Below are 23,863 nucleotides of genomic sequence, written 5' to 3'. Positions count from 1 at the left end.
GTGATCCACTTTTAGTTTCCAAGATGTTGTTGCTTCTTTAACATTTCTCAAGGAGTGTTCAGACGGAATAGTCGACTGGCCTTAGAGGACGGATATTTTTTTCAATAGAAGAGCATGTAGCTCCTCGCCTGTAGTGTTTTTATTCTTTATTTAGAAAGGAAGGTCGGCGTAGAGGAAATAGAGCCCTTCATTCCGAATCCCAACCCCCCATCTACCTTACACACACACCTTTATTGTCCACACCAAATATTCTCTCTGAGAGTACGGAAGAGTTGTCTTTGCATGACTTCGATTTTTTTCTGTCTCATCTTTTTTACTTGACATGTCGCTGGATGAATACCAAAGCTCTGTTCAGTCCTATTCTGAGTATGAACATGGCTTCAGGACAGAGAGGATTGTGCTCACATCTCCATAAGCTGGTGGGATCTGTCTGTCAGGAAGGCCCTCCAACAAACCAATGATTTATGTGGCTGTTAGGTAAAGGTCCCAGTCCAAGGCCAAGCCTATCTGCTCATCAATATAAACAGGCTGCTCCCCGGGTGTTGTGCTGGAATACAAATGGCTGAATTTAGATGTAACCTCTCGCTCACCTGCGTCTCAGCTCATTCTAATGAGAAATCTGTGTGTGTGCTCCTGCTGTGAGAGAGAGGGAGGGAAAAGAGAGAGCGAGAGGGAATGTGATAGACGGGAATTTTGAGAACACATTAGAATAATAATAATCTTATTCTGTGGATTTGTACAACTTGGTCGATGACATCATACCTCTAACTACAGATTAAAGCTGCAACTAACGATTTTTGTCAATTAATCTCAATTATATTTTTCATTGGTCAATTAATCTAATTAAATTATTTATTTTCTGTTTAATTCTTTGGTTTACTTAAAAAGAATAACTTTAAAATCCATTTTTACCTGTTTACTGAGTGCGAACGTGTCTGTCTCTGTGTGTCAGCCCTGTGATTGACTGGTGATCAGCCCCCTGAGACCCTGAGCAGCATAAGCGTGTGTAGATGATGGATGGATGGATAAATATACTTACTTTACAAATAAAAGCTTCCTATGCTTTACCGATAATTACCATAGTTAGTGTTGAGCGTGATTTACTTTAATTGCAGGCTGTAATTGGAAATGCACTTCCTTCATTGTCTGCTTACAACTTGCAAATGCGCTGTAAAGCCATTAGCAGCTGCCCTGGGGAGTCACGTTCCCGTCTGAAACACAACAAATTAAGACACAATGATGACTCATGATGGCTACCAACCAACAATGAGACGAAGCTAACTTTTACAGACTAATAGTCCATGTAATAGCACTGCTGTCTCGCTGTTTTGATTTCAGACAGCCCCCTGGATTTATCTTCTGAGCTTTAATGCATGTTTGTGGAAAAGCTTTTGTTTTATTTTAAACGTCTCTCACTACTTCCAAATAAAGTGAAAGTGACGACTGGTTAAGATAAACAAAAGCTGGAATAATGCAAAGAAAACAAGTTCATGTTCATGTTTAAATAACAGACGAATCAATATTTGGTGGAATAACCTGGTTTTTAATTACAGCTGTCATGCGTCTTGGCGTGCTCTCAACCAGTCTTTCACGTTTCCTTTGGGTGATGTTAGGCCACTCTTGGTGCAAATATTCAAGCAGCTCAGCTTCGTTCGATGGCTTGTGTCCGTCCATCTTCCTCTTGATCACATTCAGGAGGTTCTCAGTAGGGTCTGGAGATCGGGCGGGTAGAGAGAGATGCTGATTTAAAGGAACATTTGGAGTGGTCTCTTGTTTTTTTCAGAGTTGTAAGTACAGAAAAATATTCAACACCCCTGGAAATGATGAAGTGTAAACCTGGGAGGACACACACTCTTTCTGTTTAGACCATAAAATGCATTTATTCATTCTTCACATGTAGACAGCATGAGGGGTCCCAGCGGACATACTGAAGCATTATCTCTTATATGTAGTAATTCATTCCTCTGTCAGGTGTGACCCTGGGGACACCCCTGGTCTTCTTCCCCCCGGAGGCGAGTCACACACACCTTGTCCAGCCGTTCTTCTGGACCACCTTGATCCGAACTTTTGATACACACACCCTCCCCTCCACCGATACCTCACCCAGCCATTATCCAACACTCTGCAGACTCTTCTGTTACATTAGCGCCCAGCCCCATGCTGTCAAACGCAGACACAGGACAGAGGCTGTTAGCGGAAGCCGGGCCGACTGTTAGTGTTAAATGGGAGCGATGTTTCCTCCGGATTCTCCATTTGACAAACGAGGGCTGATGGAGCAGTTCTTGTCGGGGTCGTTATTTCTGATGGGGCCGGAGCGATCAGTGAGGATGGAGCCCTGTTTGTCTGAGCTGTGACTCCCTCTGGGCATAAACCAAGCCCACTGAAACACGCTCAAACTCTCCCTGTGATGGATGTCAAAGGGAAAATCTGTGAGCTGCAACACCAGGAAACTTTCCCGCTCGTTCACTGTTAGTCCCTGGTGAGTTGACACAACACGTCCTCGCTTGTAAAGAGAGTTTTAGAGCACATAAAGGGACTTTAAGTCCTTCATTAGTATCATTAATACTCATTAGCCAACATCTCAGTCATGCAGACCCATGAGGCAGATAGAAACATGTTCAGTCAGTCGCCACCAGGGGCTTTTCTATGGTATTCTTTCATCTTGAAAATTCTTTCTTTAATTTCACAAAAATCCAATCCTTCAAATAAAACGAGGTCACCCAATTACTGCCCGACAAAAAGTGCTTCCATTTGCTTAAGGGAGATGTTATCTCTCTGTTATTTCATTCTTGGTAAAATATCACACGTTCCTCCGCCTCTGAACTTAATTAGATCAAATTCCATCACGAGTCTTTGAATGAGGGAGGAAGCTTTAAAATGAAACTCCCAGCGCCAGCACTTCCTCAGATACAGTCGGAGGAGTTTACTCAGAGCCATCTTTGATGAATTGTTCGCCTCCCCCCCGAGTTTGTTTGTTGAGTTTAGCATATGAAAACCTGCCTCGTGAAATAGAGTGGCCATAGCTGAAGCCAGTGTAATCAAAGCTCATTCAGGCTTGGCTGAAAGAGGCTGTTTGGATCAGCGCGCACACATTACTGGCACACACATTATTTACACATTAAGCAGCATTTGTGCACGGTGTGTTTAGTTGAATTATGTGTTTTATGTGGATTACATCCTGTATGATTCAGTTTTTATACACTGACAGGGGAGAGAAATGACTGTTTACGAGCAACTGTGTCTCTCTTTGTATGCATGAAAACAGTGATGGAAATATCTCAGATATCAAACCGAGCTAAAAGTGTCACTTCAGTTGGATTCATCTCTTAGCACATAAACTAATAAACCCCTGTGGTGAGATGTAATGATTTTGTATGTTTACGCATAGGGACAGGACTCGCAGTGTAACTCACGATACAATACAATACGCGATACGTGGCCCGCGATCACGATAATATCACGATACACCGGTTCTGCAAAATTTGATGTGCTGTCATAAGCGGCACTGCAAGGAGTCATGTAAGTAAGTAGTGACACAGTGAGTCAAAATTGCACGAGTCAGGACGATTATATATTGCTGTATCCACATTTTGTCCTACCCCTATTTACGCATCAGGGCCTCTGTACACTTGCGCCGCTTTTTGCGCTGGCAGCGCACACACCCTCAATTTCAGAGCGCTTCTCACCGGCGCTTCCTGTTGCTAGGTTACGAAAGTTGTCTGCCGGCCCTTCCACTTCCCTTGGTAGTGACCGTTAAGTGAAACAGGCCGTTTAAATCGTTCTGTATGCTTAATAATCGCTTTTGTTCAAGAAAAATTTACAAGAAAACATGAAAAAAATGGAAAGGAATATAGACCTGGAAATTGTAGCCTGAAAAAAACCCGACAATTGTTGTTGAGAAAGTTGATAACGTAAGTCCCGCCCCTTCTTGATTTCGATTGGTTGGTGAGGGAGAAGTGACGAGCGCAGCGGTGTTCCAAAAGTTGAGCTATTTTAAACTGAGGGTGCAGCAACAAAAAAACAGCTGACGACGAGGGCGTTTTTGCGCCGAGGACGCCGAGCGCTGAAACGCTGAGCTCCTTAGTGGACACAGGCCGTCATTCATTCACGTATTTTCACGTGCCTTTTTTCCATGACAAGAACAAGACTACAATTAAATTAAATGTATCATTAAAAATAAAATCAATGCAGAAAGCCACTTGTCCCGTTTGACAGCTGCTGCCGTCACTGGGAATGCATTTACAGAGGTAATGTATCAATAATAGAGACGAGGGTGGTCTGCAGCCTTTTCCCACTACTCTCTGTATTACAAACTTTAACTTAATCTAAGCACATTCTGATGCCGTCTGAACACTTGCTCCTTATTGCTGAAACAGTTTCCTCTGCCGCCCTAAAATATATCTTCTGCTTCTATTAGTTTCTCAGCGTGACCTGTTGCACTAACATGCAGGGTCTCACATTATCACTCAGAGATCCTTTGATGAGACTTAATCCATTTTTCAGAACTTGTTTAGCATTTTGGAAGGGTAAACTCCCGATTGTTTCTTTCATTTGAAGAAAAAAAAAAACCTGCCATGATTTGATTTTCTCACACTTTGAAAGGACTATTGTTTGTGTCTTCTATGTCTGAAATTGGATGGTGAGTCCTTTTAGAGAGCAGCGGAGGGGAAATGATTTGTATTCACCTGCCGTATCTGAATGGAGCTGAGGAGGGGCCGAGAGAGAGGGGGGGAGAGAGAGCGGGGGGGGCTACATAGTGCCTCCTTTATGTGATAATGGATTGCTCTGACATTCACACACATTGTGCTGTGGTGTGTCTATCAGTCAATACTCTCTAACTCGTGGAACGAATGGCAAATTTTAAACAGAAGCCATTAGAGATGTGTCTGGCAGTGACACGTCAGGTGACAGATTCATGTATCACACGTCTCTTTTAAGCGTCAGGGTGAAAACGCAGCATTAACACATGCTACATGTGTCCCTGCCGTCCTCTCCTCTCTCCTGCAAATGAATCCTTTTTTCTCCTTCTCTTTCTTCTCCTTTTTTTTTATGTAGCTGCACTCCCTTTTATTGGTCCGACCGGGCAACTGGATTCTTCTGTCAGCAGCACAAAGGAGACAAAGTGGAACCGGGGACGGGCAGTAATGAGCAACTCCTCTTACAGTGTTACATATAGAGCGGCCGCGGTGTGGGGAAGCCTCCTGGAGACAATGGAGGGTTTTGAGAGGTCTGGAGCCCTCTGAAGCCCCTCTTTGATTGAGTTTCCTGGCACTGGGCTCCAGTGTTGGGGCTGATTGTGGAGTGGGAGCCGTGGGTTTTCGAGGAGGGGGGTTAGGACCCTCCTCTGTGCTGACCTTTCACAGACACAGGTGGGGTGGAGTGGAAGGGGCTTGCGGAGGAGGAGGAGGTGGGGAGCTGCAGGAGAGTTCTATTGTGGTGGTCTGTGAATGTAGAGGTGGCCCTCTATAACACTAGACCTTTCTGCCTCTGTCCACCTGCTGCAGATTTTCTCACCGCTACTTTATCGCCGGTAAATTACATGTGCTGCTTATCTGATGTTTGCTGTCGATTCAGCTGGACGCCTGCTAGCGCAAACTGCTCTTTTTAGCCATGCTAGCTGCTGAGGCTGCAGAATAAAACACAAGTGCATAAACGTATCGCAATAACCTGCCTGAGACACAATAATAGACCTGTTAATGTACCTATGAGATGCAGCCGTGGACACACGAGCCGTGCAGTCACACAGTTTGGCTGAACACAGGAAGCCCCAGCTTGCCGTCGGCTACCCTCAGATTAATTGTTGTCAATTTGGTGGCAACTGTGAGGTTAGCTCGCACCATGGCAGAGGAAGGAGGCAAGATCGATGACAATGTGGCTGATAGACTGGTTTATACTGGTGCTGGGGAAGAAATCCTGAACAGCAGGAAGACATCTAACATGCACACTTAAATATTTATTACTTACTAAGTGTTATCATCATCAAAATATTGAATAATGTTATCACACATGCAGATTTTCCTCATATTATGCAGCTTGCACTAAAATATGCATTTTTATATTGATAATTTTTTATGCCTTCGGCTTTTATTGGATAGGACAGCTGAAGGGAGACAGGAGAGTCGAGCCTGCAGCAGTGCGTCGAGGACTGTAGCCTCTGCTCATTGGGCGCCTGCTCTACCATCTGAGCTAAAGCAGCAGCCCTGTACTAAAATATCTTGACAACCAATGAATGGATTGCAATGAATTTGTTGGACACACCACAATACCAGGAGGATAAATCAGCTGTAATGATAAAGCCGCCGAGACACGGACAGGTGATGTTTTCATGGACTCGGGTGGAAGTATGAGGACAGGGTCAAAGTTCAAGGAGAACTGATTTGACCAAGTAGTAAGTCACAATTGTGGACACACTGCTTTATAAAGTCAGCTGCAGTACAAACTACAGTTAAATATGATGATTAAGTTATTATAAGCATCTTTAAAAGATACTGTGTGAGTGAAAGGTCAGCGTCTTTAATCTGCTGTTTCTTTAAATGCCTCTGAAACTCTGTCACTCTGTGAATGTATTCCAGCATGCTGACTATGAGCACCGTCATGGCCTCGGGACATAAAGAATGTGTTTAATAAGAGCAGACCTCGCCGCTTCTGTCCACCTGCTACTTTCTCGCTTGCAAATTACATGTTCTGGTAACACGCAGCGGTAACAGATTGTTCCAGCGCACCGTCAGCGCTCACGCTTTGTTATCTGATGTTGTCGGCACATTTCGCCAGACTGAATGGTACCATACAAAGTGCGGGGCAGCTCTCAAAGAGCCATCGCTGCCTGCCTTTACTGTATCAGCACAATTCAGATTCCACCAGAAGAGTGTTTATTATACAGTAGTGCTTTTCCAGAAAGGCCCGGTTGCATCGACTGTTGACTCGGAGCAATCACACATCGACTCTGTTTCTGTGTGTTGCTCTGGATCACTCTGCCCACAGGAGCTCCTCTTGCTACAAAACATCCCACTGCTGCTTTTTTTGTGTGTTTGAGCTGAACGTTTCCTCAGCTGCCTTTCTCACACACTCCTTTCTGTGTCACCTCTAAGCTTAAAGTAAACTCCACATATTGGCCCCGTCTTGAGAGCCCCTTCACATGTGGAGAAAGCCATCCGGTGCGGACATGGTGGCAAACTGAGATCCTAATCACGCCTTCTTTTGTTGAGCGCAGAGGAGGTCGAGACGTCTTTAAGGGCACAGCAGATGTCAAGCGTACAGTTTCTCTCCAAGGTTACTTATGAGATGACAAATGGGGTCTGGGCCTCTTTGTCCTTTCCTATATACGTCTGTGTTTGAGGAGAGGGTTGACATCTTTTTGTCAGCATGGAGATCTGAGAACACAAGGGTATTGCCATGGAGACTGAGTGCCCTTATGGAGAGCAATTTTGCTCTGCTGAAAAGTGTCCCTATATTTGGCTATATAACATTTTCCTGCAGTACGAGACGAATGGATGCTGTGCTGTAACTATAACAACAGTTTTTTGTCTCTGATTCCATGTTTGCCTGATTGTTTCTGTCTGCTTTCTCAAAGGATTTGCTTGTTTTCCCACAACAGATTGGTTTTATGTTGATTACTCTCTCAAAACTGTTATGTTTCAGTAGCTTAAGTGCGTCTTGTGACGTTGTATGCCGAGGATTTCTGAGAGTCCTTTTAGCTATTCAGGAAGGCCAGCCGGAATGCAATCCTCCCTCTCTCCAGCGTTTGCTCATGATAATGAACCTCTGCTCAGCATATGAATGGCCTCCACCGTAGCACACTCATGCGGCCGGCCGAGCATACTCGAGCTCCATCTTTAATGTCTGGCGTTCCTGCGCTGACCCTCAGACTCCTTCGACAAACACAAACAAAGAGGATGGAAATGGAAGTACGTTAGTATGATTTCACACGCACGTATAGAAGAGCAGGACTGCTGGGAGGTATTGAAACAGTCTCTTTTAAGGAGTAATTACAGTGTGGGGATGAGCTATCACATAAAGGTCAAGTTCAGATCTGCGGTTCAGACTTGTGCTCCTTTCCCTCCTCATCTCATTTTAATGAAAGCTTTTTAAAAGTGTCTCCACCCGCTAACTTCTCCAGTAATGAACTCCTGTACATACAAAGTCAGCGGAGTGTACAAGTGCACTTATGGGACTTAACTTTTGCCTTCTTGCTGCCATTGTTGCTTTATTAACTAATGATTTACAGCGTTTGCTTCATTGTGAGGCAGTCAGAAGTTTTAAAGACCTCCATCATCCTCAGGAGCAGAAGAAGGCCTCTCGTGTCACAAACCACCATATTTTGCCGTCCTGCAATGATAAGATGAAAGCGTTTTCATTCACGTTGAACAGGCAGGGATTTCCTCCTTAATACAGCCGTCCCATCTAGCGGTGGTGCTTCCATCTGCATGCTAAAGAGGAGCCTCCTCTCAGAAGTGCCGGCGCCGGCAGTGATTAGCATTTGGGCAGAGGGGACAGAGAGCGAACCCCGGAGTGTTTTTGGCATGTACGGGGAGGAAGCTCGGTGAATGCCAATGTGCGGTGCTCTGTGAAAGGAGGAGGACCAAACAAATTGCCGGACACGTTGCATTAGTAGCAGATGTCCATTTGCATTAAGAGTTGAGGTGGATTGATAGCTTGGGGAGCAGGATGTTAAAAACACCGCAAAATATTCTGGGGAAGATGCTCCCGAGATTTAATAATGCGCTTCAGTTTAAGTTGTTATCTCGACGATTTCGGTGTTGTTCTCTTTGGTGGCACCTATTCGGATAAACAGTGATTGTGGGCACACTTCCCAGATGTCCAGACAGTGTCGCATGTGTGACGTCCACAGTTGGCTCCGGTTGTAACTCTTGATTTTCCTCGCTGACAGTTGCTTTCCTTTTTAGACTGTTTGCCTTCATCTGAGCGTCCAATTTGTTTCTTTTTCTTTGGATTTATTTTTGAAGTTGTATCTGTAGTCATCGATCTTTTCTTTATTTGTTCAGGCATAGCAGATTACTGTTTACTCAGTGTTTAGCTCCGCCTACCCTCTCTGGCAGACCAACCACTGCTGGGTGATGGAAAACGCGTCACTCACTGGGCGCCGCTTGTGATTTTTTTCCTTGAAAGTCTACTTGCAAATAATAGTGCAAATACAAAGGCTTTCATCAGTGGGCCTTAGGCTCACTCACCATTGTGTTACCTCATTCGGCGATAGAGAGTGACCCAACAGACATTTTCGAGATTATCACTTTCGGGACTTTACTGAGAACAGTTGATGCAGCAAAAGCCAAAATTTCAGAGTGGTTTTCCTAGTGCTACAAAAACTACACTTCCCATAATGCAACTTGAGCTTTTTGTTGGACCTCCCTGCCTGATAAATGTGCACTTTTTTCAAACGCCACTCTGCAAGTTGGTTCCTCATGTTTCCTGTTAAAAGGCACAGCCTGACCAACCCATAAAAAAAGCATCGCAGCTGAAAAAGATGCCCGTGTTTGTTTATTTTACAGACAGAAAAATGGACACAAACAATATATTCACAATGGAGCAGATGAATTGAAGCTCCTCGTTTCATTGTCCAGCGTTGTACAGTGCAGATGAAAGGGGCTGCGGCGTGTTTTTGAGCTGTGGGGTCTCCCTCGACAACAGGACCCCAATTCATATGTTAACCACACCAATTATTTGCATACGGTGCCTCAATTATAAAAGCTAATGAGGAGATTATGGGAGACGCGCGCTGGAGCCGGCCCGCGGAATTTCCATTGTGATCCTGTGACTGCAGATAAAGGCCTGAGAGAGGTGTTAGTCAAAGCCAGTGAACATGTAGCCTCATACATCATGACTGTAACTCATATCCCTGCTAGTGTCGATCAGAAGCTAACTGAGACAGCTAAATGCTACAAAACAAGAGATACAACTTTATAGTCAAATCTCAAATTCCAAAGGATTGTCCCACTCTCTTCTACATCGAGGCCTTTCATGCGACCTCCCGCTCCTCCTGCAGACGTTTAAAGGCACAGAGAAATGATCGTGCAGCCCTAGGCGTGAATACCATGCAATGACATCCCGAGCTGCAGCGGGAGCAGCCGGCAGCCTCAGGAAAATAAACTCCTCCAACCGTATCCGTTTTCTCATCACCACCTTCCTGAGTGCGGAGCCTTCCTCATCATTATACCCCCGCATTCAGGCGTCTGTAGAGGATCCCTGCTGCTCCATTAAGGCCATACTGAGGCTCACAAACCCCTGATTGCATGAGCCATCAATAGCGCTGATTATAGGAGTTAATTGGGCTGCTTAGCGTGAGAGAAACGCTTCTTTTTCATCATAGATGCTCAAACTGTACAGCGCTGATGCAACAGCAGTGATTGTGTCAGTGTTGCTGTGTTGCATCACCATTGTTTGGCACAGGAAATGGTGATGTCTCCACTTGTGGTTAGCATAAAGCGTATGGAGTAGTATTATCTCTTGCTGTAAGGGAATTTCAATTGGGCTTTTTTCCCCTACTGACTGCTATTCATTTACACCGCGCCGTGCTTCAATCCTCAGCGCTCGTGCCCCCGTCAGCTCCGTCTGTGTTCTCAGAGATGTTGCCGACCCTCACGTCCTGCGGCCAAGCGTGCGCGGATGTGCGCGTGTGCGGGTGTCGCTGTATGTGCAACGTCTCGCTGACATGTGCACAAAACCAATTAGTTTTGGGATGGTGAAGTAGCCGGCCATGGGAAAATGACAATGGAGTAATTGAAGAGGCTGGTCTGAATGAGAGGCCAGACAGCTCAATGCAGCTGTTACACAAGTGCTGGGTGTTTTCTACAGGGACGGAATGAACAGGGAGAGAAGCAGGTCCTGAGTGAAGGTGGTCTTATGTAGTTGTAGACGGTAATTAACATTACAGCCCTTTCACACAGCTGACATTCATTTTAAAGGGAGAAACACTTGTTGTGTTGTCGCATTTAAAGGTCCTTAACAGTGTTCTGTAATTCATTTAATACAAATCCAATTTGCTTTTGATCAAAGACGAGCGTTGTTCAAACCGTGTTGCTGTTTAAGGTTTGAATGTGTTTAGTAACTATTCCAGGCAGCCATTGAGTTGGACTGTTTTATTTTTTCTTTAAGATTATTTTTGCCTTTATTTATCGGACAGCTGAAGAGAGACAGGAAATGTGTGGAGAAGAGAGTGGGGGGTGACATGCACGCAATGATCGGCAGACAGGAAAGTCCAGCCTGCGATCAGTGCGTCGAGGACTGTAGCCTCAGTACATGCCTGCTCTACCAACTGAGCTAAACCAGCGCCCCGTGACATTTCTGATCCCAATTTAATAAAAATTACCTTTTTGTTGAATACAAATGCCTTTCAAGCATGAAACTAAAAGATTAAAGCAGGTGTGATTTTAAGTCAAATAACTTGTAGAGAGGTTTTCACATCTTACGAAAAGTTTTGGAAATGAATGGCTACAAGCAACATTCAGGAAATTTAAAAAAATCCTCTACATTATTCATTTCAAAATCTTGTAGCAATGAAGCCTCAGAGAGTTCTCATGAGATTTTAGTGATCCCTTCAGTTCTACCTAGTGTTGTAGCATCTTTAAGCTCCCCTCCAGTAAACATCAAGTGTTTAACCTTGTAGACATCTCCATGTGGTGTTCTTCATGTGCTTCAAGACATATCAGGGACAACATGAGCAGTCATCTCCATGGCTGGGCCTGTCTGCTTTTAAACTGCAGTGTACCAAGGACAGGCTGAACAACACGTTTTCAGATTGGCAGGTTTGAGACGTCACAAACCTAAGGAGCCAATCCCGTTAATGGACGGGCTGACGCTATGCATATCATTAAGTGTAACCTATGGCAACCACTTCTGCGATGCACAAGCCAGCTGTAACCGTCATCGTAATTTTTGCACGTTGTTACTACTAATTACTACATTTCAAGCTCGCTAAGTTTCAACAAGTTGCCGCTAAACAACGGCAGAGACGTGTTTTGTTTTCATAGTGGGCGGGGACTATGCAGATTGCAGGAGATGCCTCAGGAGGATTTTACAAGGTAATTAAACATATTTTGCAGAAAAAAACATATCAGACACAATTTATTCATTCAAGCAGAGCATTTTATATAACATGACTGGAGCTGCTCTTTAAATAGCACATAGCTGTATTGTTTTGGTTCACTCTTATCAATCTCATAGCATTGTTTATAGTCCATACAGGCAGCAAGAAGATATAAAAACATACTGTACCTTACCCACCCAGCACCAACATCAGACAGACACAGTTAGCGGCTCCCTAGTAAGTATTAAGCTGCAACTGAGCAAATATTTCCTTTGGGATTTAGTAGAGAGAAGAAAAACTGCTCGATATGCAAATGAGCAACTGTTTGCTAACATATCGTCATATAAACTTAAAATAAGTGTGTTTGCAACTGCCCCAGATTGGCCTAAAACTGATTCAATGAAGTTAGAACTTGTCCTAATACTTATCTGATCCTGTAAGTGCTCTGGCAGCTGTCCTCATGCCTCAACTTTTATATTGAGTTTTTAAGTGAGACAGAAGCTCGGTTCATCATCCTCTTAGCATCATCTTCTTCTTGAAAACTAGCTAGAAATCCTCCCTGTCGTGTTTCTGTCTGAGAGACCATTTCCTGTTCGATATTATCTGACGCCTGACAGCTTTTGGCACAGCTCTGTGTTTTTGTCTCGGGCCTCGGCAGACTGCTCTGCTCTGAGCTTTATTTACTCTGGCTTCCCCACTTCTGTCAGCACAGGATGCATAGAAGGTTCAACAGTTGTGATGAATGGCTTTTGATTGTGTGTCCCTTTTGAAATACTGTATAATTAAATGAAAGAAGGGCCTTGAGACATAGTTTCTTCTTCGAGATGCAGGGAAAGTCTGGCTCAAAACACAGCAATTACGCAGCTCAACTCATTGAAAGTGAAAGTTTTATAATAAAAACATCCAACTTTTTAATTGGAATAAAGTAAATTCTGCTTTTTCCACTTGTGTTTTCTGCTCACAGTTCAGGCAGCATGTCGGTGGTTTCAGGCCCTGGTGATAAGCTCCTCATCTTAACAGCCCCACTTGAGTTCCCACTGTCGTCGTACTGGGAAGTGATTCACAGAGATAATTTTAACACGCACACACACACAAGTGAGCGCATGCACACAGTTACAGTATGCACGTGAAGACACACAGGCGCTGACCAGCTTGATCCGAGCTGCTTCACCTCATTAAATTGGGATATGAATCCTGGATGAAGCAGCGGCTCCTTCCCAGATAAAAATCAGCGCGCTTTTGGGGATTCACCATAAAATGTAAAATGAGCTCAGTTATTCTCCTGCTGTCACAGGCCGTCCCTTTTCTTAATTTCATCGCTGAACTTGCAAGTTCAAGCTGTATTTTCTTCTTTCTCTTTCAAATTATAGTGATTTTATTAACTTTTTTACATAAACTTAATTGAATCGGCTGAGAAATGATTACAATGCAATACTTCTTAAATCACTGCGAATGGATTTTGCATAAATGACATCCGATTGTAAATTTCTAACGCAGCAAGTTGGAAGTCAAAAGTGGGTTTTCTGCTCGGTGCGAGTTCAGCACCCCCACCTGAAGCCTGCAAATGAGTTTGATGAAATCTGCCCCCCCCCCTGGATCTTTTCATGTCCCTTGCTGAAGCTGCCTGATGGTGTCCGCAGCAGAGTGATTGGCTGCCCTGGGCGCCTAATACAGGCCTTCCCCTGGAGAGGTGTAGCTGAAGCCGGGGGCAGCAGACGTTAGCCTCGGTCTCTTCCCAAGCTACCAGACGCCGACTCTGGGGCTGAATCATGACTGCAGGGCAGCGCTAACAAATACATCTGATCCCCAAGGAGGACCGGGTCTGACTGCTCGGCTGTCTAGCCTCTGGTCTCAGACTCAGCCTCCACCGTGACCGGACTCACACCCGAAGGCTCCAGAGTGGTACACACACGCCTCTCCGGCTTTAATAAGGCTCAATTTGATTCTTTCACACAGTTACCGACGTTAATATCCCAAATTTGATGTGCTTTTCAGATAACACAGCAAATTAGTCCTGAGCTCTAAATTAAGCTGTGACATTTTAATACTGTGGCAGCCTGCGGACGCCTCGGGTAAGACAGGCAGGAGAGACAAAAACAGGTCAGACTGTGGTTGTTAAAGACGGGAAAACGACTCCTCCGAAAGTTCAGTTTCCTCATTCTTTCTGCTAATCATATGCAGGCTGCTCTCCCGTTTCATGGAAATAATAAATTATACTGATCATTTCTCAGTAACAAGGCTGGAATATGCAGATGAATATGAATTAAATAGAGCAAAGTCATCTTGACTCAGTAGTTATTGCTCTCTGGGGTCACACTGGGTTTGATTATACTGACTGTGATTATTTCAGCATTTGCATTTTGCTCTCATCGCTCTTTAGCTGTCTTCGAAAATAATTGCTTGTGGTTGGATGAAGGTGGGATGTAGCAGCACTGAGCTGCCTGGCAACAAGAGACAGATTTCAAACCTTGGTATGTTCAATATGTTACGTACATTTCTGTTCTGCTCTGCAGCCTGTTCTCAGTCTATACGGGATCTTAAGAGTGGCTGTTTTTAGTCATTTTCCCTCACAAGAAATCAGATAACATTCTGCAACAAAAGAAACCCTCTCTTAATTAACAGTGAATCAGTGTTCAATTAGCCTTACACCAGCTTGTTCCGACCTGTAAACATCACCCTGTTGAACCCGCACCATCTGTCCTCATCGAACGCTGCCGACTGAGATGTCAGAGATCTAAGATCGGCTCGATCACACGTGATGTTTCCCCTCTACACACGTCTCATGAAAGAATGATGGTTCGCTGTCTGAAACCTGACCTCGTTCCAGATCAGTTTGCTGCTGCCTCAGTCAGTCAGTCAATCAAAGTGATAAAGCTGTGAGGGAAACGGATGGTAAAGTGTGCGTCCCTCCGTCTTGTCCCTCGGCATGTCATGTGATCGATACGGCAGAGAAGCCTAATGGCATCGCGGCCACGGCTGTGATTAGCCGAGCAAAACGAGCCCATGTGGGCCGCATCGCACCGTGTTAGAGAGCACTAGATCAAAAAGAACTGGCACGGCACCAACATTGATCTGTGCCCAGAGTTTTCTGTCTTTGTGCCTCTCTCTTTTTCACCAGCTGATAAACACAAATATAATAAAGTCAGTATTATGATTGATGGCTGCAGTAACGGGATGTGCTGTTCTACCCTGTAATCTCTCTTCCTGTTTCTATCCTCTTAACTCTGATCACCTCTCTCTTCCTTTCTTTCTCTCCCTGTAGTCGTGGATGCGCGCGTGTCCTCACACACTGTGACAGAGCACAGAGGCGGGGCGTCGCTGTTTTCCGGGTCAGACCTTTGCGTCACACGCCGACGATGGAGAGGAGGAGGATGGACGCGGCGCTGCTCGTGCTGCTCCTGGGACACCTCGCCGCCGCGCTGGAGGTCCCACTAGACCGTAAGGCGACACACCAAGCAACACATTCACATGCAATAAGTGGATTAATTTCAGGTCTCGGTTTTCTGAGGATGCACAGTGAGTCAATTAACTGATAAGCTAATTGAATGAAAAATAATTGGTATGTAGTTAATCAAGCTGAAGTGCCATTTGCTGGTTGCAGCTTCTCAAATATGAGGATTTGAGGCTTTTCTTTGCGTCATGTGACAATGGGTTTTTTGGACAACACAGGAATGTAAACGCAAACATTTCACTATTTTGTAACATAATATAGAGAGAGTGATAATAATAATAAAGGGGCCAGCTTAGAACGGTCCAGCACATACTGTAAAATCTGGAATATAAGTCGCACCAGAAGATAAGACGTCTGTTTTTGGGGGTATCCCAGAGGGGAAAATGTTTTCTACAGCTATTTATTAATAAAAAAACGTGTTTACAAGTTATTTCAACACTGATTTATTTTCATTTAAAACACACAATTTAGAGCCTACCGTCTGTTTTCTCCATGTCAAGTTTGCAATCCTGCTAGCCACCGGTGCTGTAGTTGAGCTCGGCCTACGGTAAGGTTGGCTGTTGTGACACTGATGATCATGACGGGACTAGATTGTAGCACCATGTAACACAATAACATACCTCACTGCATTTCATACTGGTGTATTGGTCACATCGGTATATCGGACGCAGCCCTCTTTTTAGATTAAAAAAGTATTAAAAGTTTTATAAACCAAATTTTACGGTAACTGTTTATACGATCAAAGATTTTAGCTTTTTATCTTCAGTTTTTTTCTCCCATTCTACACTGTTTAACTGAATCACATTTAGGGCTGCATCTAAAGGTTAGTTTTTAAATTACTAATTTATCAGCCTAATATTTTTTAATTCATCGAGTCAAATTTTGTCCATAAATTCTCAGGAAAACATTTCCCAGATCCTGAGGTGGATCAGAAGTCTACAAGCTGAAGACATGCTTCACATACGTCAAACAAAAGCATCAAATCCTGACATTTCAATAGCAAGAATTAGCCACTGCTAAATATTTTTTCGATGAGATGTATCTGAAACAATTATGTAAATAGTTATAGATTGATATCTGAAAATCGACTTACCAAGTGATCGGTGCATATCCAATCACATTTCTTCTAACCATCTATCTTTATGCATCTATTCACTGTTTCTTCTTGTTTATAGGGTGTGACTCATGATTTCTAAACAGTTGATTGTTGTTGGAAACTCTACGTTTTGTAAAGCAAACACTTGTAGAACCAGTTTTCTTCATTTCTGATTTGGGGGAAAGTTTCCATCACCGCAGCCTGACGTCACTGTGGGGGGAGATCTTTTACTCCCTCTATGGTTGGAGCTGCTGACCGCTGGAGCCTGGCTGTTCTCAACTGGAAACTGACCTCGATTAAACCGTGTGTGAAGCAGAAATAATGCAGGAAAATATTGGTCACCACTAATGTCTGGTTCTCTTTGCTGTCACAATCTGTTCTTTCTTGTTTGCTGGTTCTTTGGAAAAAGTACTGGAAGGATGTAAGTCTGAAACTAGTGTGGATTCCCTGCAGAGGTTGTGCTTGCAGGTTTTGTTGTGCAATAAGTGTATATTTCATCTTTTTTTTCAGTATGTTTTTGTGTTATATTTTATCTGCTTTATGTTATAAGATGTTGCGTGTGGTTTGGAGTGGACCTCACATTCTGCATGCTTTGATTTCTTTCTTGTTTTTGTTCTGTGCTGCCGCAGCAGTAGAGCATTTCCCGTAGCGCAATACTGCAAACAGCATGAGTCCTGATATCATTTGTTATGTCATAGTCCATTAGTTACTTCCCCGGCTCTGACAGGAATACATTAAGCAGCGGATCATTACAATAAAGTGAAATGTACCTGAGCGTTGTGCATGCCTCTCTGTTGTTGCGCATGTTATGGCAGCTTTTTGTGTCTGTCAGCAAACAGCCGTCTCCTTTGATTCACTGTGGTGAGTTTGCATGTGATTGCTCTGCTTGTGTGGTCAATACAGCAACAGAAAAAAGGCTTAGTTATGCAGTAAAGGTCATGATTGAATATTACCCTTTGTCTGATTGCATTTAGTGCCGCAGCCGCCGACCATAACTCACCAATCCCCCAAGGATTACATCATCGACCCCCGAGAGAACATTATAATCCACTGCGAGGCGAAGGGGAAGCCTCACCCCAGGTACGAATCTGTTTGCATTCATGGCGCTGTTTCAACCACCACCTGTCAAATTTAAGTTAAAAGCCTCAGCCGACAAGTCTAAAGAAATTCAGTTTAAAATTCAGCTGGTAAAGTTTGGGTTTATCTCTGCACATGCTGTCCTTGCCACAGGCTGATTTCTGCTCATGCATTTGAAACTTTTGTTCAGAGTTATACCATCCTCTTTCCTTTATCTATCTCCAGTAAAACATCTAATTAGTTTCCTAGTATTAGCACTGTATGCACGCAAACCTTTGTATTCATATACCTGCAAGGACACCCTCACATAATACATTTCCAAGCCTTGAAAAGAGCAATTCTCCCCTGGAAAAAGCCACTGTCAGTCAAAGCTGGTGTTCTCTGTAATCGATAGAAGCAATAATATGTGAAGTTGGCGCCACAGCTGTGTAGAAAGTTGCACAAACAGCTCGTGGTTTCGCCCATTCTACATTCCTACAACACCCAGCATGCATTGCGCCCCTCACTCTGAAAGGAACTGTGCACCTAAATCTTATAAAAGCGACTTGTATTTACTCTCGGCTAAAAAGCTGATGGCGGAAGTAGGGTTCAAGGGTTTTTAAGCTATGACTCCATGCTATCTAACAGTAAACATTTGTCTAACCTTGAAGTACAGTGTTGTACACTTTATATGCTGCACTGTTATGACCCTGGTCTGTTTATATCCCTCAGTTTCTCCTGGACGAGAAACGGGACCCACTTTGACATCGACGATGACCCCAACGTCAGCATGAGGCCCCACTCAGGGACCCTGGTGGTGGACATCAGCAGAGCGAAGGCCGAGCAGTACGAGTGTGTGTACCAGTGCACAGCCAGGAACAAACATGGAACTGCTGTTTCCAACAACATCGTCGTACAACAGTCGAGTAAGTGCCGCGCAAGCCTGACATTTCCATCACTCCATTTGTCTGTCTTTAATGTCACGCATATCTCACATCTTTCTCACATCGTTATTTTTCTTTCTCTGACGATTGTGTTGCACTTTAAGAGCCCTCCTGAAAGGTAAAGGTTGCATGTAGAAAGCAGCATGTTTACTTAGCAGGATGTTAGCAGTAGATAGAGCAGCATCCGTTTGTATTCCTCCCTCGCTTATTATCATTCAGTGAGGCATCACCCCGCTCATCCTGCCTCGTCACCTCTGTCATCATGTCAGCAACAGTCCATTAGCAACCCATATTTTCTGTCAAATTATGAGACTCTTCATCCACTGACGTGTGTATCCTCCTCTGACACATGCAGGGTCCCCCTTGTGGTCAAAGGAGAAAATCAAGCCGATCGTGGTCCAGGAGGGCGTGTCCCTGGTGCTGCCGTGCCGACCCCCTGCTGGCCTGCCCCCTCCCATCATATTCTGGATGGACAACTGTGAGCACCTCAGTCACTTAAGATACTATTTTACTGCATAAATAAACACACTGTAACACCCTGCTGCACTGTACACATTTCATAATATGTTTGAGGCAGAGAAGTAAAGCTTTATGGGAAATGTGGTCTTAATGTAGGGACATACAATCGCTGTATGCGATTGCGGTTTTACAAGAGGCTACTAATAGGGTCGTCCCAGGTCTATTTAATGTAGTTAAACTAAATATCACACTTAGTTGATTATTACTTGATTCATTGAATGTGTTTTTTTAAAGGGACAATTCACTCATATTTATCTAATTACCTGTAGTAGTATTTAACTGTCCAGATAACGTTGGTTCAATTGATGGAACAAATCAGTCACTATCACCATTCAGCGGAGCTTTTCATCATGTCACGCCGTCTTCTTCGGTTCATGGGGGTTCCCAGTTGTAATGGAAATGTTAGTTTTTAAAATAGATATTTTTTAGAAGCACTTAAAAGAATTTTTTTAGACCTGTTGCCTTAAAATATAGATAAGAAGTTCATTCTTAACCTTGGAAACGACAAAGGAATGACACAAATAAACAAAACTAACCACTGCAAGGTCGATTTAGTATCTGTTGTGGAGCTCAGTTATTTTGAATCTACTGGGAAAATCCTGAAGGTTGTGTGTTGTAATTAAAAGCTCGAGAAAAAATATTATATTGACCTTGTGGTAACGTCAAGAATAAACGTAACAAACTCAAGATTTAGTTTAAATTGTCTACTTTGATTTAAAAAATCTCCTCATGCCTCGATCCAAAAACTATAGAGGTGATCGAAATACCATTTGTGGTTTTCTATTATATAAAAAAGCAACAATCTCTCAATGGATGATCAAGCGAACACACTATTTAACTGTTAGGAAGATGTTTCATGAAAACATAAAGACCATAGCAGTAATCTTTTATTATATGTGTATTAACTAACTCTTTACAGAAAGCAGCACATGTAGCACGTTTTATATTTGTTTTACGCGTCAAATGATTTAACGTGCTGTACATTTCAGACTTCCAGAGGCTGCCTCAGAGCAACAGGGTGTCCCAGTCCCTCAACGGAGACCTTTACTTCTCCAACGTACTCCGAGAGGACTCCAGGAGCGACTACATCTGCTACGCCCGCTTCCCGTACACACAAACCATCCAGCAGAAGCAACCCATCAGCGTCAGGGTCCTCAGCCGTAAGTCTGAACGCGTGTGTGAGTGTGCGGGAAAGATAAAGGAAGCGAAATGAACTGGAGGTGTAATGAGCCGACGTGAGCGCGAGTGAGTTAGTATGTAATGTGTGTGCATGAGAGGGAGTTCATTTACAGTGCTGTGTGCCGGCATGACTGCGTAGGAGGGAAGCAGCATTTCCTATCAGTGATCCCATCCTCGGAGACGCCAGCGGTCGTCATCCTCCCTGAAAAGACATATTGTCAGAGCTTTCATTGCCCCCGGCTCTATCTGCCCGACAGGCGTTCATTTTATTACTTCTGCATACGCACTCTCACCAACAACAAAGGCTGCTCTCATTCAGTCGAGCGTTTATCTGTTGACATGACGACAGTCTGTTCCCACAACCCTCTTATTACCATCATTCCTCATTTAAAGTTTGTTTTGCTCTTTTAGTTCTCTCATGTTACGTTGTTTTTTTCCTCATGTGACTGATGATTTCAACTTGTGCCGTGTTTGATTTTTTTTCTGTTACAGTGGATGCAATCAATGACACAATGGCAGCTTTTTACAATGACACTGATTTATTTAGTGGTGAGTTTTGGCACCCCCTAGTGTTCACCCTGCCTGACCTAGAGCTCCAAACTCTAACTCTTTACCCACAACACTAACCCTTTAATCCAGCAACCTAATGGCTTTTTACAATCTCACAGGAGTGAGATCTGGCACCCTCTAGTGTTTACCCCCCAACATAGACCACCAAACTTTCACCCACTAACAATAACCCGTAAAAAGTTAATTATTTTTCCCTCCTTCTGTCCTGATCTTTCCAATCGAAACCCTTTTAATAACTAATCACTTCCTCCTTTTTAAACTGTAGCAGCATGGGGACTTCTATATCTAATGAGCGGATTTAGACATGAAACAACATCTCTACAACTTTGAAACAAGACTGCATTTAGATTAAAAATGAATATATGATTAATGATCAAGATGAGCAACGCATTTGATTCTAACACAGCTCCTAAAAGTATAAATATGTTAAAGTAATAATCTCGAAGATTTTCATTTAAATAAATGTCTTTTAAGTCACTATCTATCACCGAATGAGGTAACACAATGGTGATTGAGCCTATGGCCCGCTGATGAAAGCCTTTACATTTGCAGTATTACAGACTGGGTGTCTGTGGCGACTTTAATGGAACAAATCACAAGCAGCGCCCAGTAAGTGACGCGTTTTCCATCACCCAGCAGTGGTTGGTCTGCCAGAGAGGGTAGGCGGAGCTAAGCGGCTGCTTTTCCGCTCTCTGCAAGTGTTGCGAGTAAACAGTAATCTACTATGGCTGAACAAACAAAGAAAAGATCGATGACTACAGATACAACTTCAAAAATAAGTGAAAATCCAAAGAAAAAGAAACAAATTCGACGCTCAGATGAAGCAAACAGTCTAAAAAGGAAAGCGACCGTCAGCGAGGAAAATCAAGAGTTACAACTGGAGCCAACCGTGGACGTCACACATGCAACAAAGTGTGCTCCCGCAATTACTGTTTATCACCACAGGTGCCGCCAATGAGAACGAAACTGAGATCTTCGAGATTACAACTTTAAAATTCTCTTATTTTCTTTGCCGTCCCTTCTGTCAAACAGCAATCTGCATTCTTAACTCTTAAAATCACCTTTTCTCTGCTGCCTACCTGATACAGGAGCGCACCTGTCTAGTAGTTAATCTCTTTGTCATCAATTATTTTCATCTCTTTTAGTTTCTCATTGCTAAGAAGATCTTAAGTTTGTCTCTGTCTGAATTATACCAAACATTAGCTAAATAAACACATAACATGAGAGCAGTTTGATTCTCATGAAACTGCTCTCATGCCAGGGTGTTACGTTATCATCATCACTATTATCGTGAACATTCAGTCCGATTTTATGATTAGTTATCAGATTACGTCTTTACCAGTTCAGAAAGAGATTTCATTTCTCTGTTTATTCTGCATCAGGTCCATTTTAGCGTTTGTTATAACCCTAGAGGGCAATTAATTTGAATAAACAGCCATAAAAAGCAGCAATAAAACAACATGACTATAAAATATGAGAGTTGTGGTCTGTGCTGAAGCGCCTTAGTGCCCCTGCATTGACTTGTTAAAGAGAGGCTTCATTATACCGCAGAGCAGAGCGAAGAAAGGATTCTGAATGTGAAGAGGTTGTTACAGTGTAATTGTGAATCTGTGTGTGTGTGTGTGTGTGTGTGTGAAACTGCAGACGACCCAGCGGATGAGAGGAAGCCAACCTTCCTCGTCCCATCTGGCCCCTCCAGCTCCAAGACCGTGCTGAGAGGACAGGTGCTGGAGATGGAGTGCATCGCCGAAGGACTGTAAGTGAAAGAATCTGCCATTACTTCGGCTATGAAAGCCTCAAGTGCCCACCTGCTCGAGCGTCATCGTCTGTCTTTGTCTCCTCCGTCTCTCTTCCTTTGAATCCAGGCCCACCCCCGACGTCTCCTGGACCAAACTCAGCGGCGAGCTCCCCGCCAAGCGCACGTACTTCCTGCACTACCAGAGGACGCTTCGCATTGTGAACGTGTCCGAGTCAGACGCGGGAGATTACCGCTGCACCGCCAGGAATAAGCTCGGCACGGTGCACCACAACATCCACGTCATGGTCAAAGGTGCGTCTGCAACGAAACGTGCAGAATCTCATCAGGCCGTTCAGCCCCTCCTTCTTTCTGTCTCTTTATTCTCCCTCTATCTCATAATTGATTTATGCACAGATGCCAACAGGGCAGTGTGTTCGGTGATTAATTCTCCAGCCTTCTGCTGTGCTCTGTTCTATTTTCAGCCGCTCCATATTGGATCAGCGGCGCGCCCAGAAACCTTGTTCTAGCTCCGGGAGAGAACGGGGTGCTGACCTGCAGGGCCAGTGGCACGCCCAAGCCCTCCATCACCTGGGCCATGAACGGCATCCCCATAGAGAGTGAGTGCAACCTGTTCCTATTACTGTAACTCCACCTGCCAAGAGAAGAACATTCACACTCTGTAATGCTATTACTTCCCTTTTTCATCCAAGCTGAGCATCCTTTAGTTTCTGTGTTTGAGGCAGGACTCTTTCTTCAAAGACAGACTCATAAGTACTTTGGCTCTGCATAACATTTTGAAGTTTCGTATTTGCAATACCAAAGTTTGACATCACTACCAAAGCAATACACTGTAATACTTCATAGTGAGTAAACACCCAAAGGTTAAACAAGCGAGGACTAACATGTTAATAAACTGTATAGATTATGCTAGGATCACCCAATGTTTCCTGTCTTTATGCTAAGCTAAGCTAATCAGCTTGCAGTAGCGTCATATTATGCATACAAACATGAGAGTGGTATCATCCTTCTCCCTTAAGTAGGAAAGCAAGAGAGCAGGCATTTTATCTCAAAAGTTGAACTATAACTTTAATCCAGTATCCATAAAAAAGGACAAGGACATTGATCGCAGCAGGCGATGGCTCAGAGCGGTACAGAATCCGAAATACAACAAGAATATACCAGTGGATCGTCTAAAAAATCTTCAGGTCTGCAGTCTACATTTCAAACCTGATGATTTTGAACGAGACATGACATCTGGGGCGGGCTTCTG

At 43.8% G+C, this 23,863-nt stretch overlaps 1 protein-coding gene across 10 annotated transcripts in view; it reads left to right on the top strand.

The window, feature by feature from the left end:
* LOC138612774 (neuronal cell adhesion molecule-like) overlaps positions 1–23,863 on the top strand; it is an 87,159-nt gene that overhangs the window by 44,627 nt on the left and 18,669 nt on the right. For 8 of the 10 annotated variants that reach the window (XM_069686212.1, XM_069686206.1, XM_069686211.1 and 5 more), the window contains exons 3-11: positions 15,303–15,478; positions 17,562–17,667; positions 18,376–18,569; positions 18,943–19,065; positions 20,096–20,266; positions 20,778–20,834; positions 22,500–22,611; positions 22,721–22,905; positions 23,076–23,210. In XM_069686212.1, coding sequence (XP_069542313.1) covers positions 15,397–15,478; positions 17,562–17,667; positions 18,376–18,569; positions 18,943–19,065; positions 20,096–20,266; positions 20,778–20,834; positions 22,500–22,611; positions 22,721–22,905; positions 23,076–23,210 — 1,165 coding nt within the window. In that variant the 5' untranslated portion in view covers positions 15,303–15,396. The remainder of the gene's footprint in view (positions 1–15,302; positions 15,479–17,561; positions 17,668–18,375; positions 18,570–18,942; positions 19,066–20,095; positions 20,267–20,777; positions 20,835–22,499; positions 22,612–22,720; positions 22,906–23,075; positions 23,211–23,863) is intronic. The other 2 variants (XM_069686210.1, XM_069686207.1) reach the window with 1 other exon arrangement.

Source organism: Semicossyphus pulcher, unplaced genomic scaffold, assembly GCF_022749685.1.
Source record: "Semicossyphus pulcher isolate SPU_LCO1_2020_fin unplaced genomic scaffold, fSemPul1.0.p SCAF_8, whole genome shotgun sequence".
Classification (NCBI taxonomy): Eukaryota; Metazoa; Chordata; class Actinopteri; order Labriformes; family Labridae; genus Semicossyphus; species Semicossyphus pulcher.
This window is presented reverse-complemented; position numbering and strand designations above follow the sequence as displayed.